At 39.9% G+C, this 22,041-nt stretch overlaps 1 protein-coding gene across 7 annotated transcripts in view; it reads left to right on the plus strand.

Annotated features, from left to right (window-relative positions):
• Positions 1-22,041, plus strand: part of PKP4 (plakophilin 4) — a 784,378-nt gene that overhangs the window by 743,582 nt on the left and 18,755 nt on the right. For all 7 annotated transcript variants that reach the window (XM_053698322.1, XM_053698321.1, XM_053698324.1 and 4 more), the window contains one exon: positions 5,999-6,130. In XM_053698322.1, the coding sequence (XP_053554297.1) occupies positions 5,999-6,130 (132 nt within the window). The remainder of the gene's footprint in view (positions 1-5,998; positions 6,131-22,041) is intronic.

The raw sequence follows: 22,041 nt of genomic DNA on the forward strand, positions 1-22,041 counted from the left end.
TGTCTCAATGATTACTTTCGTTCTGTCTTCACAAGATTTTGAAGATAGAATGACTACTTTAAGGGATGCTTCTAAAAATGGAAATGGGCGTAGTGCTATTTTTTTTATTATTATTTTTTTTTACAGAGGATGAGGTTTTATTGGCATTATCAAAAATAAATGTAAAAAAGTCAGTGGGTCCTGAAAATATTCATCCAAGTGCTTTAAAGGAACTTTGACCTGTGCTTACTGCCCCATTCACTGATCTGTTTAAAAGGCCACCAAATACTGTTGGATTGAATAACTGGCACATGCACAATAATAAGACATTTCAATGACACTTACTTTGAATTTGAAATGAGCAGTAAAACAATTTCTGAAAATTTCAGAGTTTTCACTCCCCCTGCATCATGTTCATGTGACAGCCCTGAGCCAATCACAAAATATATATACATATATACTGTGTACTTTTGCCCATGTTCAGTAGGAACTGGAGCCTCAGAAAGTATGCATATAAAAAGAATGTGCACGTTTTGATAATAAAATAGATAATATGGCTGCACCTCACGGACGAGACCCAGTGAAGGTTGAAACGATCATCTGGGGTTACCTTGTTCAGAGAGGTATTTCCTGGTATTGCGGTGCTGGACTTATCTTAATAGGCAAGATCAGACTTATATATATATACTACAGGAAAGTTCTACTCTGTAAAAGGAATTACTGGGCTAAAAAGAGGCTGCACTTCTCTCTGTGTGGGATAAGCGTAAGGCTATCTTACGAACTAGATAAGTTTATGCTTTTAGGAAATTTTAGGCAAAATGTTTCTATGTATACTCAGAATGTCCTTTTAAAAGTAGAAGAGATACTTGTGCCCCGATAAAAAAGAAATGTTAAAGCAGATTTAGCGATTTCGTAGTCAGATGAATAAGAGCAATATCTGGTGGAGAGGATGCAGAATAATAAACAAAAAACTGACAAATGAGGATGCAGGATAATAAACAAAAAACTGACAAGTCTGACAAAATCCCTCAGAACCTGGTAATGGAAACCTGTGTAGCTACATCCTTGCTTCATTTCATTTGCCCAGCATATTAACACAGACTATTTCTGGTTATTGGGTTTTTTCATTTAAAAGATTTAGTCAGGATTTATTTTATGTTCTGTTTTATTATCACTAATCAAAAGGAATGTTCCTGTGCAAAGTATTTTTTTTTCTTTTTGTAAGTAAGACAGAAGATTACCCTAGATTTTTACTAAACCTAGGGTAATCTAGGTCCTAGAAATGTGATTGATTCTTTGATAAACCAATAGATAAAAAGACTGAGGTTTTACCTAACTTTCATGTTGAACATTTGGTTTGAATTTCTTATGGATCTAGTGTATCTCCACCTGTTTCTATCACATTGTAATATTATGGGGGGGGGGGGGGGGTTCCCTCAATGTAAAAACACTAATTTCAATACAGTTTAACCCCTTAAGGACCACAGCACTTTTCCATTTTCTGTCCGTTTGGGACCAAGGCTATTTTTACATTTCTGTGGTGTTTGTGTTTAGCTGTAATTTTCCTCTTACTCTTTTACTGTACCCACACATATTATATACCGCTTTTCATCATATCTTCTAATTTACTAAAAAAAAAAAAAAATATGAAAAAAAACAAAACACTTTTTCTAACTTTGACCCCCAAAATCTGTTACACATCTACAGCCACCAAAAAACACCCATGCTAAATAGTTTCTACATTTTGTCCTGAGTTTAGAAATACCCAATGTTTACATGTTCTTTGCTTTTTTTGCAAGTTATAGGGCATTAAATACAAGTAACACTTTGCTATTTCCAAACCACTTTTTTTCAAAATTAGCGCTAGTTACTTTGGGACACTGATATTTTTCAGGAATCCCTGAATATCCCTTGACATGTATATATATATTTTTTTTTTTAGAAGATATTCCAAATTATTGATCTAGGCCCATTTTGGTATATTTCATGCCACCATTTTACTGCCAAATGCGATCAAATAAAAAAAAAATCGTTTTTCACAAATTTTTTCACAAACTTTAGGTTTCTCACTGAAAATATTTACAAACAACTTGTGCGATTATGGAATAAATGGTTGTAAATGCTTCTCTGGGATCCCCTTTGTTCAGAAGTAGCAGACATATATGACTTTGGCGTTGCTTTTTGGTAACTAGAAGGCCTCTAAATGGCGCTGCGCACCACACATGTATTATGCCCAGCAGTGCAGGGGTTAATTAGGGAGCTTGTAGGATTAATTTTAGCTTTAGTGTAGTAGACAAACCAAAGTATTGATTTAGTCCCATTTTGGTATATTTCATGCCACCATTTCACCGCCAAATGCGATCAAATAAAAAAAAAAATCATTCACTTTTACACAAACTTTAGGTTTTGCACTGAAATTATTTACAAACAGCTTGTGCAATTATGGCACAAATGGTTGTAAATGCTTCTCTGGGATCCCCTTTGTTCAGCAATAGCAGACATATATGGCTTTGGCCACTAAATGCTGCTGCGCATCACACGTGTATTATGCCCAGCAATGCAGGGGTTAATTAGGTAGCTTGTAAGGAGCTTGCAGGGTTAATTTTAGCTTTAGTGTAGAGATCAGCCTCCCACCTGACACATCACACCCCCTGATCCCTCCCAAACAGCTCTCTTCCCTCCCCCACCCCACAATTGTCCCAGCCATCTTAAGTACTGGCAGAAAGTCTGCCAGTACTAAAATATAAGGTACCTTTTTTTTCTTCTTTTTTTTTCTCTTTTTTCTTTAGCATATTTACATATGCTGCTGTGTAGGGTCTCCCCTTAGCCCCCAACCTTCCTGATTCCCCCCCAGCTCTCTAACCCTCCCCCTCTACCTTATTTGGATCCATCTTGGGTACTGGCAGTACCCAGTTTACAGAAAAATAGATTTTTTTTTAACTTTTTTTGTAGTAGTGCAGCGGTTCCCACCAGTTCCCTCCCTGTGCACGCGCCCGCCATCCCCCGTGCATGACCCCGGTGACCCTCTTAATCACAGAAGCCATTGATGGCCTCCCACTTCGGCTCCCACCCACCAACGATTGCGGCCATCGATGTCTGGTGCAGAGAGGGCCACAGAGTGTCTCTCTGCACCGGAGGAGTAAAGAATGTTATTGCAGGATGTCTCGATATCGACTGCAATAACCGGAAAGTAGCTGGAAGCGATCAGGATCGCTTCCACTGCTTTCCAAGACCGACGACGTACACCGTTTTAGGGCGTACGTCGTCGGTTATTAAGGGGTTAAAGAAAAAACTGTTCCCATAGATTGCATCCAAGAACTCCTTTTTATATATTTTTTTTGAGTGGTATATTTATGTTGAAATATTTTTTTCTTAAACATTTTTCCAAGAAATACAATACAAAGAAATCATCCATAAAATGCACAATCAAAATTGAGTGGTATATTTAAAAGGGCTATTATGTGCCCACATTTTCAGTCATACTTATAAAAGAACAGCAACAATTAAAAAAAAAATCCATTGAAAGCTTAAAGGGAAATTAAACACTTGGAGATGGTAATATAAAATGATACATTGCATATATATATAAAAAAACTCTGCAATATACAGGTGGCCCTTGGTTTACAACGGTTCAATTTGCACCGTTTCAGAATAAAAAACTTTTTTTTTTCAGTCATGTGACTGCTATTGAGAAGCAGTGCATTGATTAAAATAGCCAGTAAGTGGAGCTGTCCGCTTGTGTTGCAGCAAAGATATGCAAGCCAAGCAAGCTGAAATTAATCAGTTTAACCAGACCTGAGCTATCGAGCAGTTTGCAAAGGAACACGATCTTCCTGTCTATAAATCAGTCCAGATTGGAATGCATAGAAAGAACTGTTAGCAGAAAAATGCAAGTAAAGTCTGTGTTGTGTGATTATTTTATTAGGTTTATAATACTGTTTAGCATTTAAAGTCTTCATTTCAAAGCTTTAAAAATAATGTATTAGGTGTTACTTATGCCAATTTTGAGAGGGGCCTGGAACCTAACTCCCTCACTTCCCATTGACTTACATTATAAACTGTGTTTCAATTTACAACGGTTTCGATTTACAACCATTCCTTCTGGAACATAACCCCGGCGTAAACTGAGGGCTATCTGTACTTTCATTATTTATTTTGTCTCCTTTTCCTGTAATTCCATTCTGAAATTGTGAACATTTCAATTATGGTTAGAAATGGAAGTGCAAAATACTGTTACATTTCACACAGCCATTGGCTGCACACTCTAGTAACCTATTTATAACTCTCCGTTATTGGCCACAGCAGAGATGGTAACCTAAGCTACAACATGGCAGCTCCCATTGTTTTATAGACAATAAAACTTTAGATTCATGTTGTCAATATTTAAATAGCCAATGAAACTTTAAAAAATACATTTACATGTTTTCCTGAGGGTAATATTTTCTTTGAATACATCATTCTATCTAATATTTATTTAGTGTTTAATGTCCATTTAAGTTAAGGCTAATTAAATTGATGTTGAAACTTACCGGAAATTCGTGTTTGTGTACAGCTTGTTTCTTGGGGCAGATTGCTTATTGGCTGATAAGGATAATTCATATATTCTTACGCACACACTATATGGCAAAAAGTATGTGGACAACCCTACTAAATATTGAGTTCAGGTGTTTCACATTTACTTACAGGGGAGTAAAATCTAGCACATGGCCATGAAATCTCCATAGATAAAAATTAGCTGTGCAATCAATCAGATTGCAGAGCTCAGTGACTTTAAATGTGGCACTGTCATAGGATGCCACCTTTGCTACAAGTTAGTTTGTGAAATTTCTGCCCTACTTTATGTGTTCCAGTCAACAGTGCTGCTATTGTGAAGTGGAAGGGACTAGGAGCAACAACAGCCCAGTTATGAAGTGGTAGACCACGCAAACTCAGAGTGGGGCCACCGAATGCTTAAGCACAAACAGCTGTACACAAGCCTCACATCAATGCGTAATACCAGACATCAGTTGGAGTAGTGTAAAGCACACTGCCACTGGACTTTGGTGCAGTGGAAACATGTTCTCTGAAGTGATGAATCTCAATTCACTTTCTGGCAGTCTGATTATATCTGAGTATGGCAGATGCCAGGAGAGAGCTACCTACTGGGATGTATAGTGCCTACTGTCAAGTTTGTATGAAGGAAGGATAATGGTCTGGGGGGGGGGGGGCTGTTTTTCAGGCTTTAGGCTAGCCCCATAAGTTGCAGTGAAGGGTTATCCTAATGCTACAAGATTCAAAGACATTTTAGGCAATTGGGTGCTTCAAGCTTTGTGGAAACAGTTAGAGGAAGGCCCTTTCCTGTTCCAGCACTACTCTGATCCTATGCACAAAACAAGGTTCATGAACACATAGTTTGAGTTTGGAGAGTGGAGGACTTGAGTGGCCTGCACAGAGCCCTGACCTCAACCCCACTTAACACCTTTGGTATGAACTGGAACACTGATTGTGTGTCAGACCTTCTCATCCAACTTCAGTTCCTGACCTCACAAATGCTCTTTTGGCTGAATGGGCACAAAATTCCACAGGCGCACTCCAAGTTCTTGTGGGAATCCTTCCCAGCAGAGGGGTGGCTTTTGTGGCCACAAAGTGGGGGGGAGGGGACACTCGATGTTAATGCCCATTGTTTTGGAATGGGATATCCAACAAAATTATATAGACATAATGGTTAGGTGTCTATATTCTTTTTGCAACATAATGTATATATTTCAGTATTAACTATTTTTTAAAATTTACTTTTTTCAGATTCAAAGAATTTTAAAAAAAATACGCTTTAACCACTCCTGTAGGATTATACATAGGGCACATATATTTTAGTGCATATTCTCAAATAGGATAATTTAACACATGCTATCATCTTCCTAAATGCTAGCATTTTTAAACTTCAGTAAAAAGGTCCATTTATAAATTGTGGTGATCTTAATATGATATGATTTGCCTAACAGTGAAGAATATCTAATTGCCCCTTTTTGTCTTGTGTCAGTGGGCAGTACATCATCCTCACCAGCACTGTTAGGAATAAGGGATCCACACTCTGGTTATGAAAGAACACAATCCTCTATGCAATATTACAATAGCCAAGTAGACAGCATGACCCATAAAGATGTGTATACTGGTAAGTGATGTCTTTCATTATTTTATTCATAATAGTTTCTGAGACACTTAGTGCAATGCTTAGCTGACCATCCTACCATGTTTATATTGTCTGTTACATGATACTAAAGAACATGTGTATTCTGGTGTCTTAGAGAATTTTTCCTAAAAGTTTTGGCATATTTGTCAAAAAGGTTAAAAATGACAGAAATTTGTTTTTGTTTTTTTATTCAAACAAATGTTAAATGTTCAACATTCAAAATTATGTTCTTTTTTTGGGGGGGCTGAGGGGGATAACAAATGAGTGAGGGGACTATTGCTCCTCCAAATAAATGTATTTCATAAAGTTGGTGAGAGTCCATGATCCATTACTCCTGGGAATTACTCTTCCCTGCCACTATCCCAAACCCCAAGAGCTCTATAAAACCCCTTCCACCTCACTGGCACCTCAGTCTTGTCTTTGCCTCTGCTGTAGGAGGTTGAAGAAGGAAGATGTGCATTTGATTCTTGAGTGAGAGGGGTTCTCAGACAGAGTTGAGGCCCATTTCCCCTCAGAGTACAGTGATTGTTAGAAGGATGTATTTGGTGTATAGGTAGCAGCATATTTCTCCTACATTGGTGTGTCCGGTCCACGGCTTCATCCTTACTTGTGGGAAATATTCTCTTCCCCAACAGGAAATGGCAAAGAGAGCACAGCAAAAGCTGCCCATATAGCTCCCCCTCTGGCTCCGCCCCCCAGTCATTCTCTTTGCCGCTCTGAACAAGTAGCATCTCCACGGGGATGGTAAAGAGTATGTGGTGTTAGTTGTAGTTTTTATTTCTTCTATCAAGAGTTTGTTATTTTAAAATAGTGCCGGTTTGTACTATTAACTCTACAACAGAAAGTGATGAAGAGTTCTGTTTAAAGAGGAGAATGATTTTAGCAGCAGTAACCAAAATCCATTGCTGTTCCCACGCAGGACTGTTGAGCCCAGAGAACTTCAGTTGGGGGGAACAATTTTCCCTTATGGCATCGGCAAGCCATTTTTCTTAGACTCATAACAGAATGAAGGCTTATTGATGGGCTATATACTGGTTGACACTATTGTGGGCTAAATCGATTGATTTATACTATATTTATATGTCTTTTGGAGTGTTTTGGAACTTGAAAACACTTTGGGAACGTTTTTTATTCGCCTGGCAGTCGTTTAGACACCTAATCTAGTCAGGAAGGGCCCTTCACTCTGGTATGCAGAGGGAGGAGGCCTCATTTTCGCGCCTTAATTGCGCAGTTACTTCTGGAAGCAGTGCATGCAGCTTCATGTGAGAGGTTCCTGTGGCCATAAAAAACGATTCTAGAAGGCTTATTTCTGTGGTGAATAACCCCCAAGGAAAGGTAAAGCCGCAGCAAAGGCTGTGGCAGTGACTGTAGTGGGTTTAAACTGGTAAATTGAACAAATAGCTCCGGTTTGCTCATTTAAGGGGTTACAAACTTGAAATTTGGTGTGCAATACTTTCAAAGCATTAAGACACTAGGGTGCAAATTTGGTAAGGATCGGATATTTCCTTCATAGTTTTTCACACATGCAGAAATAAAGTGTGCTCTGTTTAACATTTAAAGAGACAGTAACGGTTTTGTTTAAAAACGGTTTTATTGCATTAATAGCCTGTATAAGTCTGTCTAACATGTCTGTACCTTCAGATAGAACATGTTTTGTATGTATGGAGGCCAAGGTGGTTCCCCCTTTAAATGTATGTGAAAATTGTGCCGTGGCGTCCAAACAAAGTAAGGACAGTACTGTCACATTTAATAAGATTGCCCAAGATGATTCTTCAAATGAAGGTAGTGGGGATAGTTCATCATCCTCTCCTTCTGTGTCAACACCAGTTATGCCCGCGCAGGCGACACCTAGTACATCTAGTGCGCCAATGCTAGTTACTATGCAACAATTAACGGCAGTAATGGATAATTCTATAGCTAATCTTTTATCCAAACTGCCAGCATTTCCAAGAAAGGCGTGATTGCTCAGTTTTAAATACAGAGGATGAGCAAGGGTGCGCTGACGATAATTTATCTGTTATACCTGACACCAGTCAGAATTGGCAGTGAGGGAGGGTCTGTCGGAGGGAGAAATTTCCGATTCAGGAAAAGTTTCTCAACAGGCAGAACCTGATATTGTGACGTTTAAATTTAAGTTAGAACATCTCCGCGCCCTGCTTAAGGAGGTGTTAACTACTCTGGACGATTGTGACTCTTTGGTGATTCCAGAGAAATTGTGCAAAATGGACAAATTCCTTGAGGTCCCTGTGCACGCTGATGCCTTTCCGATACTCAAAAGGGTGGCGGACATAGTGACTAAGGAGTGGGAAAAGCCAGGTATACCTTTTGTCCCACCTCCTATATTTAAGAAAATGTTCCCCATTGTCGACCCCAGAAGGGACGCATGGCAAACAGTTCCTAAGGTTGAGGGGGCAGTTTCTACGTTGGCCAAACGCACGACTATTCCCATTGAGGACAGTTGTGCTTTCAAAGATCCTATGGATAAAAAATTGGAAGGATTGCTTAAAAAGATATTTGTTCAGCAAGGTTTCCTTCTCCAACCAATTTCGTGCATTATTCCTGTCACAACGGCGTCTTTTTGGTTCGAGGAAATAGAAAATTCGCTCAATAAGGAGACTCCATATGAGGAAGTCATGGACAGAATTCACGCACTAAAGTTGGCTAATTCCTTTATTTTAGATGCCGCTTTGCAATTGGCGAAATTAGCGGCGAAAAATTCAGGTTTTGCAATTGTGGTGCGCAGAGCGCTTTGGCTAAAATCTTGGTCGGCAGATGTGTCATCCAAGACAAAATTGCTTAATATTCCTTTCAAAGGTAAGACCCTTTTTGGGCCAGAATTGAAAGAGATTATTTCAGATATCACTGGAGGAAAGGGCCATGCCCTCCCACAGGATAGGCCTTTCAAGGCTAAGAACAAATCTAATTTTCGTTCCTTTCGCAACTTCAGGAACGGACCGTCTCCTAACTCTGCAGCCTCTAGACAAGAGGGTAACGCTTCCCAGGCTAAGCCAGCATGGAAACCAATGCAAGGCTGGAACAATGGTAAACAGGCCAAGAAGCCTGTTGCTGCTACCAAGACAGCATGAAGGGGTAGCCCCCGATCCGGGACCGGATCTAGTAGGGGGCAGACTTTCTCTCTTTGCTCAGGCTTGGGCAAGAGATGTTCCGGATCCCTGGGCACTAGAAATAGTTTCTCAGGTTTATCTTCTAGAGTTCAAGGAACTTCCTCCAAGGGGAAGGTTCCACATGTCTCGCTTATCTTCAGACCAGATAAAGAGACAGGCATTCTTACATTGCGTAGGAGATCTATTAAAGATGGGAGTGATACACCCAGTTCCAACAGTGGAACAAAGTCGGGGGTTTTACTCAAACCTGTTTGTAGTTCCCAAAAAAGAGGGAACTTTCAGACCAATTCTGGATTTAAAAATTCTAAACAAATTTCTCAGAGTTCCATCGTTCAAAATGGAAACCATTCGAACAATTTTACCTACAATCCAGGAGGGTCAATATATGACTACCGTGGATTTAAAGGATGCATACCTACATATTCCTATCCACAAAGATCATCATCAGTTCCTAAGGTTCGCCTTTCTGGACAAACATTTCCAGTTCGTGGCTCTTCCGTTCGGTTTAGCCACTGCTCCCAGAATTTTCACAAAGGTGCTAGGGTCCCTTCTAGCGGTTCTAAGACCGAGGCGCATTGCTGTGGCGCCTTACCTAGACGACATCCTAATCCAAGCGTCGTCCCTTTCAAGATCAAGGGCTCATACAGACATTGTATTAGCCTTTCTCAGGTCTCACGGGTGGAAGGTGAACGTGGAAAAGAGTTCCCTGTCCCCGTCTACAAGGGTTCCCTTTCTGGGAACAATAATAGATTCTGTAGAAATGAAGATTTTTCTGACAGAGGTCAGAAAGTTAAAGCTTCTAAATGCTTGTCAAGTTCTTCAATCTATTCCTCAGCCTTCCATAGCTCAGTGCATGGAAGTAATAGGTCTAATGGTTGCAGCAATGGACGTGGTTCCTTTTGCTCGAATTCATCTAAGACCATTGCAACTGTGCATGCTCAAACAGTGGAATGGGGATTATGCAGACTTGTCTCCCCAGATTCAAGTAGACCAGTTAACCAGAGACTCACTCCGTTGGTGGTTGACTCAGGATCACCTGTCTCAGGGAATGAGTTTCCGCAGACCAGAGTGGGTCATTGTCACGACCGACGCCAGTCTATTAGGCTGGGGCGCGGTCTGGGACTCCCTGAAAGCTCAGGGTCTATGGTCTCGGGAAGAGTCTCTTCTCCCGATAAACATTCTGGAACTGAGAGCGATATTCAATGCGCTCCGGGCTTGGCCTCAACTAGCGAAGGCCGGATTCATAAGATTTCAGTCGGACAACATGACGACTGTAGCTTACATCAATCATCAGGGGGGAACAAGGAGTTCCTTGGCGATGAGAGAGGTATCCAAGATCATCAAATGGGCGGAGGATCACTCCTGCCATCTATCTGCAATTCACATCCCAGGAGTAGACAACTGGGAGGCGGATTATTTGAGTCGTCAGACTTTCCATCCGGGGGAGTGGGAACTCCACCCGGAGGTCTTTGCCCAGTTAACTCAATTATGGGGCATTCCAGACATGGATCTGATGGCGTCTCGTCAGAACTTCAAGGTTCCTCGCTACGGGTCCAGATCCAGGGATCCCAAGGTGACACTAGTGGATGCATTAGTGGCGCCTTGGTCGTTCAACCTAGCTTATGTGTTTCCACCGTTTCCTTTCCTTCCTAGGCTCGTAGCCAGGATCAAACAGGAGAAGGCCTCTGTGATTCTGATAGCTCCTGCGTGGCCACGCAGGACTTGGTATGCAGACCTGGTGAATATGTCATCGGCTCCACCATGGAAGCTACCTTTGAGACAGGATCTTCTAGTACAAGGTCCATTCGAACATCCAAATCTAGTCTCTCTGCAGCTGACTGCTTGGAAATTGAACGCTTGATTTAATCTAAGCGTGGGTTTTCAGATTCAGTTGTAGATACTCTGGTCCAAGCCAGAAAACCTGTGACTAGGAAAATTTACCATGAAATATGGAAAAAATATATCTGTTGGTGTGAATCCAAGGGATTCTCTTGGAGTAAAATTAAAATTCCTAGGATTCTTTCCTTTCTCCAAGAGGGTTTGGATAAAGGGTTGTCAGCGAGTTCTCTAAAAGGACAGATATCTGCTCTGTCTGTTTTATTACACAAACGCCTGGCAGCAGTGCCAGTTGTACAAGCATTTGTACAGGCCTTAGTCAGAATCAAGCCTGTCTACAGACCCATGACTTCTCCATGGAGTCTAAATTTAGTTCTTTCAGTTCTTCAAGGGGTTCCGTTTGAACCTTTGCATTCCATAGATATTAAGTTACTATCTTGGAAACTTCTGTTTTTGGTTGCTATTTCTTCTGCTAGAAGAGTTTCTGAATTGTCTGCTTTGCAGTGTGGTCCACCCTATCTGGTATTCCATGCAGATAAGGTTGTTTTGCTTACCAAACCTGGTTTTCTTCCAAAAGTAGTTTCCAACAGGAATATTAACCAGGAAATAGTTGTTCCTTCTCTGTGTCCGAATCCAGCTTCGAAGAAGGAACGTTTGTTACACAATTTAGATGTGGTCCGTGCTTTAAAATTCTATTTAGAAGCAACGAAAGATTTCAGACAAACATCATCTTTGTTTGTGGTTTATTCTGGTAAGAGGAGAGGGCAGAAAGCTACTGCTACCTCTCTTTCTTTTTGGCTGAAAAGCATCATCCGATTGGCTTATGAGACTGCCGGACTGCAGCCTCCTGAACGAATTACAGCTCACTCTACTAGAGCTGTGGCTTCCACATGGGCCGTCAAGAACGAGGCTTCTGTTGATCAGATATGTAAGGCAGCGACTTGGTCTTCTCTGCACACTTTTGCCAAATTTTACAAATTTGATACTTATGCTTCTTCGGAGGCTATTTTTGGGAGAAAGGTTTTGCAAGCCGTGGTGCCTTCCGTTTAGGTAACCTGACTTGTTCCCTCCCTTCATCCGTGTCCTAAAGCTCTGGTATTGGTTCCCACAAGTAAGGATGAAGCCGTGGACCGGACACACCAATGTAGGAGAAAACAGAATTTATGCTTACCTGATAAATTTCTTTCTCCTACGGTGTGTCCGGTCCACGGCCCGCCCTGGCTTTTTAGTCAGGTTCCAAATTTTTTCTTTCTATACACTACAGTCACCACGGCACCCTATGGTTTCTCCTTTTTCTCCTAACCGTCGGTCGAATGACTGGGGGGCGGAGCCAGAGGGGTAGCTATATGGGCAGCTTTTGCTGTGCTCTCTTTGCCATTTCCTGTTGGGGAAGAGAATATTTCCCACAAGTAAGGATGAAGCCGTGGACCGTACGGTGTGTAGGAGAAAGAAATTTATCAGGTAAGCTTAAATTCTGTTTTTCACCTGTTGGGATTTAGTCACAAGCCTTTCCACTGATGTCGCAGGGACTTGTCCTTTTCTTCCTCCTGTGCTTTGTCGATATACTCCTATTCCAGATCCTCTGCTGTTATGTTTCAGCTATGCATCGTTTTCACCCCCACATACATTTTTTTAATGCTTAACAGCTTTTTACTCCCGTATATTTTTAAACGCATGTTCTTAAGCAGAGAAGGCTCTCTGATTATGTTAGTGAGACTCTGATACAAGTTTGTGAGCCTGTGTCCAGGAAGATTTCTGATGATTGCAGGACCTTTATTTCTTGGTGTAAGGATTATGTGGGGGGGTTTTCTTGGCATTCTCATACAATTCCTTGGATTTTACAGAATGGTTTGGATAAGGGTTCTTTTAAAAAGTCTGATTTCAACTCTCTGTTTTTTCCCTCTGGAAGATTTTTAATCTTTCAGATATTCATAGTTTTGTTTAGGCTTTGGCTAGAGTTAAGCCTGTTAAACCAATTTTCTCCTTCTTGGAGTGTTATCTTATTTTTTTAAGGTTTTGCAGCCTACTCCTTTGCATAAAGTTTTTTGCTTCTTTTGCCTATTTTTTCTGCTTAACAAATTTCTTAGTTATCTGCTCTTTCATTTGATCTTGCTTATCTAATTTGTTAAGGATAAGGCAGTTTTTTAGGATATCATTTTCTTCTTGCCTAGGGTTGTATCTTCTGATTACCTGACGGGAACTTTGTGTTTCCTTTGTTCTTCAGTGAGTTTTTTTTTCATATTTTGGATGTTGTTAGAGTATTGAAGTATTATGTTGATGCTACTTTAGTTTTCAGACAAATTGCTTGTTTGTTTGTGCTCTTTTTTTCTGGTTTCATGAAAGGGCAGAAAGCTGCCATTTCTTTGTCTTCTTGGTGGAGACTTCTGATCCATAAGGTTGTTTTTTTTTGGAGGCAGGTTAGCCTACAACTTAACGTATTGCTTCTCATTCTACTAAATCGGTTACTATTTCTTGGCCTTTTCGAAATGAGGCTTCAGTTCCAACTGAAGGTCCAACATTGCAAAGCTGCTACTTGGTTATCTTTGAATACTTATACTAATTTCTACCATTTTAATGTTTTTTTCTTCTTCTGAGGTGACCTTTGGTTGGTAAGTCCTTTAGGCAGTTGTCTCAGGATGATTTTTTGGTTATTTTTTCATTGCATTGTTTTGCTCTTTTTAGGGTTCTTATGGGGTTGTTGATTTAGTTTGTTAGTGGAAAAAAAAAGTTTCTTAAATCCCACCCTTTATATTTCATTACTCATTGACTCTACTGCTTTGGAGTTAGTTACCAGAAGTAATGGAATGCGGACTTTTACCACCTGTATAAAGGAGAAAACATAATTTATGCTTACCTGATAAATTCATTTCTTTCATTGTGGTTGAATCTGAGACCCCACCCCCTTTTTTCTGGTTTCGGTTTCTTCATGCGCACATTGTTGTTTTTTCTCTGCTCCTTTTTTTTCCCCTCTAATTTCTTTTAATTTCTCTTTTGCTTGGCTATATGTTAGATTGAGGTGCAAGTAAGGCGGGAGGGATTTTATAGAGCTCTTGGGGTTTGGGAATCTTTCCTTCTAGTGTCAGTGAAGAGTAATTCCCAGGAATAAAGGAGTGTGGACTCTCATCACCATGAAAGAAATTTAATTTATGAGGTAAGCATAAATTATATTATTTATTTATGGTAGCATAATCCCAGATAGGTATCCCCACTACCTTCAAGATAGAATTGACAATGATAATTTAATGATTGTAAATAGACAATTATGGGTCTTTTGAAATCAAAATCACAAGTTTATTAAACTTAGAAAATGTCACCATATTGTTGTATTTTATAGGTTAGCACAAAAACACCCTGTCACAGACAGTCTGTAATCTAATTTTAATACATGAGTGTTATACACATAATTTCTGTAAAATTAATGACACGGTGATTCAAACTATTCATTTAATGAATCCTCTGATACAATTCTACCAGAACAGCTGGGGAAATAAAGCATGAATTGAAAGCAATTTATTACACCTCTCATAGGTAATGTATTGTGACAGTTGTCGGATTACACTGAAAAAGTCTATAGCTGTCACTTTTCTCTCTTGCCCTCTCACTCTTTCAGACAAAGCTTAGACTTAGTTATTTTGCCAAACTGAACACGGCTCTAAATGATTCGTAGTATAACAATGAGTTGAACATGCATTCCAGATGCTGGTTTAATTTACAAGTCTAGATTGTAAATTCTCACAGGGATAGGACCCTCAACCCCCCCTGTATTTGTCTGTAAAAAGTTGTCTCTTATTGTGTTGTTTTTCCATTGTACTTTTAATCCCTGTACCCATGGGCAGCGCTGCGGAATCTTTTGGCGCTTTATAAATAAAGAATAATAATAATAAGTCTATTATAAGGATAGTTCTTCACCATATATACAAAATACTATGTGATTTCAGCCAAACACCATTGGGTTTTCAGTTGTCAAAAATATTGACTATTTCACACAAACCTCAAATATAGTGTTACATCGAAATCATGTTGTGTGCTTGTACCTTACGCATGTTATTATAGAGGATATCACTGCAACCAAAATTGATCAATTCCTTTTAAATTCTGCAGTAAATACCTTATTTAACAAATCAATGAAGCTATTATTCTCTTGCTGACCTGTTAAACTACTGCTGTGTAAGTATTACCACCTCACTATTAATAATCACTCCCATTAACGGTAGCAGGTTGCACAGTGTATGCAAATTATGAAGGCACACACCGGTCTTAAAAAATAACTAGTGAGTGCCAAGTGGTTTTTTTATGTGAATTCTGAGCTCATAGACAGACTTACATACTCAGGCGAGATACCTATGTATAAACAAGGAAATTCCCTGATGATTAAATCCGAGAGGTAAGGGTGAGCAAACAATCACCCAAATCCCTCCTATAGTAATATATTCGTACGGGAGTGCAGTGCCTATATATTGAATGACTAAGGAAAAAGAAGCACTATTATGGCACACTTAGATACTATAGGGGTGATACGCTGTACCATAACTAATAGAGAGGATGGGGTCAACTGGATTAATAATAAAACTTGACTTTTACTAAAAATTTAATTAAAAATGTTAATACACAAACGTTTAAAATTAACTAAAAAAACATTTAATAATGACGGCTCCCTGAGTGTATAAACGTATACTATCAGGTCCCAACCCGGTTGTCACAGAAAAAGAGGCATATCTGCTGATATACGGGAGGTGGTTCACAAATAGGTAGTACAAATGTTAAACTATTAAAGCTTCAGTTAAAATGGCTGGTATCTATTACCATTTATTACCTTTGTTTAATTGTTTAAACTACCAGAACTCCAACCCTTTACATTAAGTTTAAGCTATGCTGAGGTTTGAGGATAGGTCTCATATAGATGGTATATATAAAGCTATAGAGTACACAGCAAGAATGGCTATTAAACGTTTATTAGCGTGATAATCGGCTACCAGGTCACCAATAATGTCATCAAATATACGTGTAGTGATTAATATACAGGTAGCCTAAATATAGAGCTGTAAATTCAACAGTCAAAGTGGCTGAATTCTATTACCTATTATTACCGTTAAAGCTGCTATCAGAACTCCAGCTCATAAAATGAAGCTAAAGCTATGTGGTTATGTAAAGATAATACTCGTATAGGTAGCGTCAATATAAAGCTATTAGCTTCACAGCATAAAGCTATACATTTCACAACCAAAGTGGCTGGAATAATTTACCATTAATTACCGTGTTGAGATGCTACCTAAAAAACCACAGCTATCAGGGCAAAGCTTAAACTAAATTGCCAAACAAATAAGAACCGAACCGCGTACAAATTACAGCGGTTGTGAGAATATATCAATTTAAAGTACACAGGGAGCAGTGCGAAGGAGATACCTATGTAATTGAGCTGATAGACTAACTGACATACTCAGGTAAGATGCTTATATCATTGAGCTAATAGACAGATAAACTAACTGACATAGTCAGGTGAGATACCTATGTAATTGAGCTGATAGAGAGACAGACATACTCAGGCAAGATACCTATGTAATTTAGCTTAGCTCTCCGTTGAAGTAGATAGACTAACTTACATATGTATGTACATACGTTATTTATGTTATATTAACCTTACACTCAAAAACCATCTGGGTATCAATCATTTTTTCTCTCCTTCCTATATATTATACTGAATCCCCAACAATTGAGGCATATGCAGGATTTGTTTTATTCTTGTTGTGTATTAATAGAAATCTTGAGTGGTTTAGTATTGTGAGTGTAATGTAGGCTTGATAGAAGTATCTCAGCAGAAAGGATTTTCTTTGTCTTTAACTGTGTGATTGAGTCTGGTTAATTATGATTTATGGTTGCTATAATCATTATTATCGGTTATTTGTAGAGCGCCAACAGATTCCGTAGCGCTATAAACATAGGCGGAATACAAGGAAAAATTTATAGGGATAAAACGGGTAGAGGGCCAGGGGTCGAGTCAAGTGGGAACGTTCCCTCTGCAAAAATAGTCCCTCACATTTTTAGGTTATGTTTTAAAAAAAAATAATATTTGTATTAACTTATGATGATGCCGGTATTTATAGACATATTTATAGACATGGTGCAGGTGGGTGGAGCTGAAGTGTGGGGTAATGATACAGAGCTGTGCTTAGACATGAAACGGGCATGGAGATTACAGTCACCGCAAGTCTAGTTGACACACACAAACTATCAAGGGGTTTTCAGAAAGCATAGAGGAAAAATATTGTAAAGAAGGGTCCGGGGATTTTTGTTTGAGAACAAAAGTAGTTTTTTTTTATTTTTCTCCCATGGAATGTGTTCATTATCAAAAAGAAGATTAACACCTCCTTTATTTCACTGTGCTTATTCAGCAATGGTTGGCTAATTTTAAGGATCCCTCTAAAATGTTTAATCCCCCAAATGTATATCCCAGAGTATGTGGTGACATGTATATGTATTTGTGTAATTATATATGTGCCTTTGTCTATGCATGTGTGGTTCAGTGTGCATGTGAATGGCTATAGGTGTTTGTGTGTGTCCATGTGAGTCCCTGTGGTTGTCCTGTTTATGTGTGCATGTGGGTGACCTGATATTTGTTTGTGTGTGCATGTGTCTGTGGGAGCTTGTGTGTGGATTTCTGTATGTTTACTTATACATGTGCACACACGTGTAGGCTATCTGTGGTTTCTTGTCTGTGGGTTGCTCTTTGTCTGATTGTTGTACTGGTTTTGTGTATATAGGTGTCTGTTTAAAGGGACAGTCAACACCAGAATTTTTGTTGTTTTAAAAGATAGATAATCCCTTAATTACCAATTCCCCCGTTTTGCATAGCCAACACATTTATAATTATACATGTTTTACTGCTGTAATTACCTTGTATCTAAGCCTCAGACTGCCCCCTTATTTCAGTTCTTTTGACAGACTTGCATTTTAGCCAATCAGAGCTGTCTCCATGGTAAATTCACGAGTATGAGCTCAATGTTATCTCTATGAAACACATTAACTAATGCCCTCTAGTGGTGAAAAACGATCAAAATGCATTTTAGATTAGAGGCGGCCTTCAAGGTCTAAGAAATTAGCATATGAACCTCCTAGGTTTAGCTTTCAACTAAGAATACCAAAAGAACAAAGCAAAATTGGTGATAAAAGTAAATTGGAAAGTTGTTTAAAATTACATGCCCTATCTGAATCATGAAAGTTTTTTTTGGACTTGACTGTCCCTTTAAATATGTGGTTGCTTGTGGGTGCCTTTGGTATAGTACCTGTGTATGCAGGTGCTATGGATGTTTGTGTGTGTATACTTTTCTGTGAGTACCTGTTTGTGTATTTGCTTTTCAAGCATGGGTTTCATCTGTCATTTAGTATGGGCATATAACTGACAGTTATTTTAAACTTTAAGTCTGGTCTGAACTCTCATATGTACATATAACTTGCAGGTATTTCTGCACCATAGCTATGATGTTCTGGATTTATTTAGTTAAGATGTATAGATTTTTTTCTCTTCCAACCATATTTTATTATTTTCCTTCCTTTTTGGTTTTCGGTGCATATGTTACTACCTGTAATTTCACTTCATGTGATGTCACAATTGCATAATTTTTTATACTAATTGGCAAAGATGGTATATTTTGGCGAACAAATGTGGCAACCCTAGCTTCAAGATGTCACTGTACACATCCTTTACAGGAGGGGAAGAAACAGCAGGTTTTTTTGCTATTCTGTGCTCAAATGCCTTCACTTGCTATGCCACTGACATTATTTATTTTAGTATAGTACTGCAAGAAGTGTAGTAATTCACCTTGTAAGTGATGGGTGGGTCATAAAATCCAACTGGTAACTGTGATGCACTCCGTTGTCAGAATGTTTTTAGCAAGACTTTGTGTGTTGTGCGTCTATGTATGTATGACGTGTGACGTGTGTTCTCAGTTGCATGCAATTTGTGTATATGTGTGTATATTGTGTGTATAAAGTGTTATTTTTGCAGTATCCTTCACCCCTACCCTTCCAAGTGATGTTATGGTTGGTGAACAGAGCCACGTCACAGAGTGATTAAATAATTAAGGAGTATATATCATACAGTAAGTAACCTGAATGGGACAGCTAGGGAAAGCGCTCCAAACAGGTGGTGCTAGATGCAGACATAGATAATTTTCTTTCTGTACTACATCACAGAGTGAGTCAGCTGGTGCTGAGGACTGAAGGATCAGTACCAGCAGAAGTGGCAGCCAGTGAGCTGGGCTGATTACCCTTTGGAGTGCAGTTATCCAAATGCATTTTATTATCATAAGGAACACACACACAGTGCAATCTCATGTAGTGGAAACACATGTGATTTGATTTTATATTTGTTTTTCTTCTTAAAACGGGGAGAGTCCACAGCTGCATTCATTACTTTAGGGAAATACAGAACCTGGCCACCAGGAGGAGGCAAAGACACCCCAGCCAAAGACTTAAATACCTTCCCCCACTTCCCTCATCCCACAGTCATTCTTTACCTTTCGTCACAGGAGGTTGCCAGAGAAGTGTCAGAAGATTACGGAGCATGGATGAAATTTAGAGTCCGGAGATGCAGGGAGAGTCTTTCTGCGAAACCATCCTGACTCATATTAACAGCCCCATAAGCAATCAGTGTTGACGACTTTCGCTGCCTGCTTTCTTCACTCAAGTCCATGTCAGAAGCAATGCTAATATCTGTCAAACTTGAAGGACCGTGTTACTGTTCCACGGCATAGATTCCGGTAAGATTGTTTCATTTTCCTTTTCATTGTGGGAATATAATGTAATGATAGAAGACAGGGTCTCAGTGGGACTCCTTTAGATTTATGGAATCAAGGGTTAATATCTCCTGAGAGGGGTTATTGAACAGTGAGGGACTTTAATCATGTTTGTGATTCTGTCTGCTTCTGTGTAGAGATGTTGGGGCTCATGGCTTACTGAACGTACAAGTTTTTTCGAGCTGCGCAGTTCTTGTGGACTGGCATGCTTTTCCTTTGGCCTGCATGTTGCACCTCGTGACCAGGCGTGGTCATGTTTTCGTTTTCCATTTCCGTATTCCTGACGGAGTGTTGGTGGAGAGGGTCTGTTTCTCTACTTGTCTGGGTCATAGGATGTGGTAATTGACCCAGCCATTGGGGGTGTAAGGTACCAGTTATTTTTATCCATAATTTAATCTGTCAAGTTATTGAGGATTCTGATTTTTCGGAGATGGATTTCTCTGATTCAGAATTTCTCTGATTCAAATTCTGCTACCTATGTAGATTGTGGGGAGGCCCGGGAATTCCAGCCCAATCAATTATGTTCCATAATAGAGTGCTCTCTTCTCCCAAAGGGGAGAGGTTAGAGACCACTGAGCCAACTGCCTCTGAGGATTCTGTGTCCCGTGAGGTGCGTTCCCTAGAATCTTCTGTTACTACACAGGCAGTTGTCCCACATACTGTTACCCTTTCTCTGGAAGGAGGTTTATTTCCACCAGAGGTTACTGCACGGTTTTGCATGGCCATGTCTTTGGCGTTGGCGCACTTACATCTTCCTGATTGCAAGCAAAGAGCTCATCCATGTCCTCTTAACGTGGGTGCGTCAGGTGAGAGATCGATTATATTGGATATTTCCTCTGGGGAAGCGGTTCCCTCTGAAGCCTCAGGGGTACAGCCTTCAGGGTCGGGGCCTTCAGATGCCCCACCGGAAGCGAGTCTTGCCTTTAGATTCAGACTGGCGCGCCTGCGTATACTGCTGAGGCATGTGTTGGCGGCATTGGAGGATCCCAGTTCTGATTTGTCAACTGATCCTCAGTCTTCTGAATTAGATTGCGAACAGCGCTAGACGAGTGGAGGGATGGGGATTCTACTCCTGGTCGTCTCTTGTTTGTGTATCTAATCCCAGTTCTGAGCTCTTGAGGAATCGGGTCACTGACAGGCTTGCCCAGTTAGTGTTTCCATTCCTTCTTGGCGTTCACTTGTGGGTGCTGCCTACTTTCTTTTGATCCGGTTAGGATGTGTTTTATTTCTTTTATTTCCAGAGCTCAAGACTGTTGTAGACTCTTCCTTTTTAGAAAAAAAAAAATATTTTCTGGGATTTTGGTACTGGCGATTTTATGGTCACAAAAGATGTTGCTTCCGGCGGAAGTTAAAAAAAACAAATTTAAGAGACAATATTTAAGCCTCAGAGCTTATTTGTCTATAGTTTGTCTGTTTATTTAGTCTAGCACTGCTAGGGTTTTGAACTTTCAGTTGGCCCTTGAACAGTTCTGTCTTACCCTGGACATCAGGCTGGTCCTGGTTGGGTACTAGTTAACTCTGTTCTTTTGAGATTTATATCAGACACATATCCTTGGCAACAGGCTGGTCCTGTTTGGGTACTAAGTTTGCTTACTTCTTGTTAAAAGGTTGTTTTCTTGTTTCTACAAGCTATAGGAGGCCCTTCTATCCTAGATGTCAGGCTGGTCCTAGTTTATTTCATCTTGGTGGGGCGTCCAATGTTTGGTTCATACTCAATCCTAAATGTCTTGTCCCTGCATAGCTAGCATAGTTAGCTGGGATTATGAATCCTGCTATGGCAGTATGTTCCTGAGGTCCTTTGGACCGGAGCTAGAGTTCTCCCTTCCGAGGGGGGGGGGGGATCAGATGACTTCATGGAGATCTTCAGTACCTGGTGTAGGGGGTGATTAATTTTCCCCTCTATTGGTAATCCATTGTGGATTGCATTGTCCTATTTTGGTTCCGATCTCCTTAGGCAGTGCTTCTCTTCTCTTTTTCGAGTATTGCTGTATTTCTTCTGTTATGTGTGATCAGTCCACGGGTCATCATTACTTCTGGGATATAACTCCTCCCCAACAGGAAATGCAAGAGGATTCACCCAGCAGAGCTGCATATAGCTCCTCCCCTCTACGTCAGTCCCAGTCATTCTCTTGCACCCAAC

Source organism: Bombina bombina, chromosome 1 (assembly GCF_027579735.1).
Source record: "Bombina bombina isolate aBomBom1 chromosome 1, aBomBom1.pri, whole genome shotgun sequence".
In the NCBI taxonomy this organism is placed as follows: domain Eukaryota; kingdom Metazoa; phylum Chordata; class Amphibia; order Anura; family Bombinatoridae; genus Bombina; species Bombina bombina.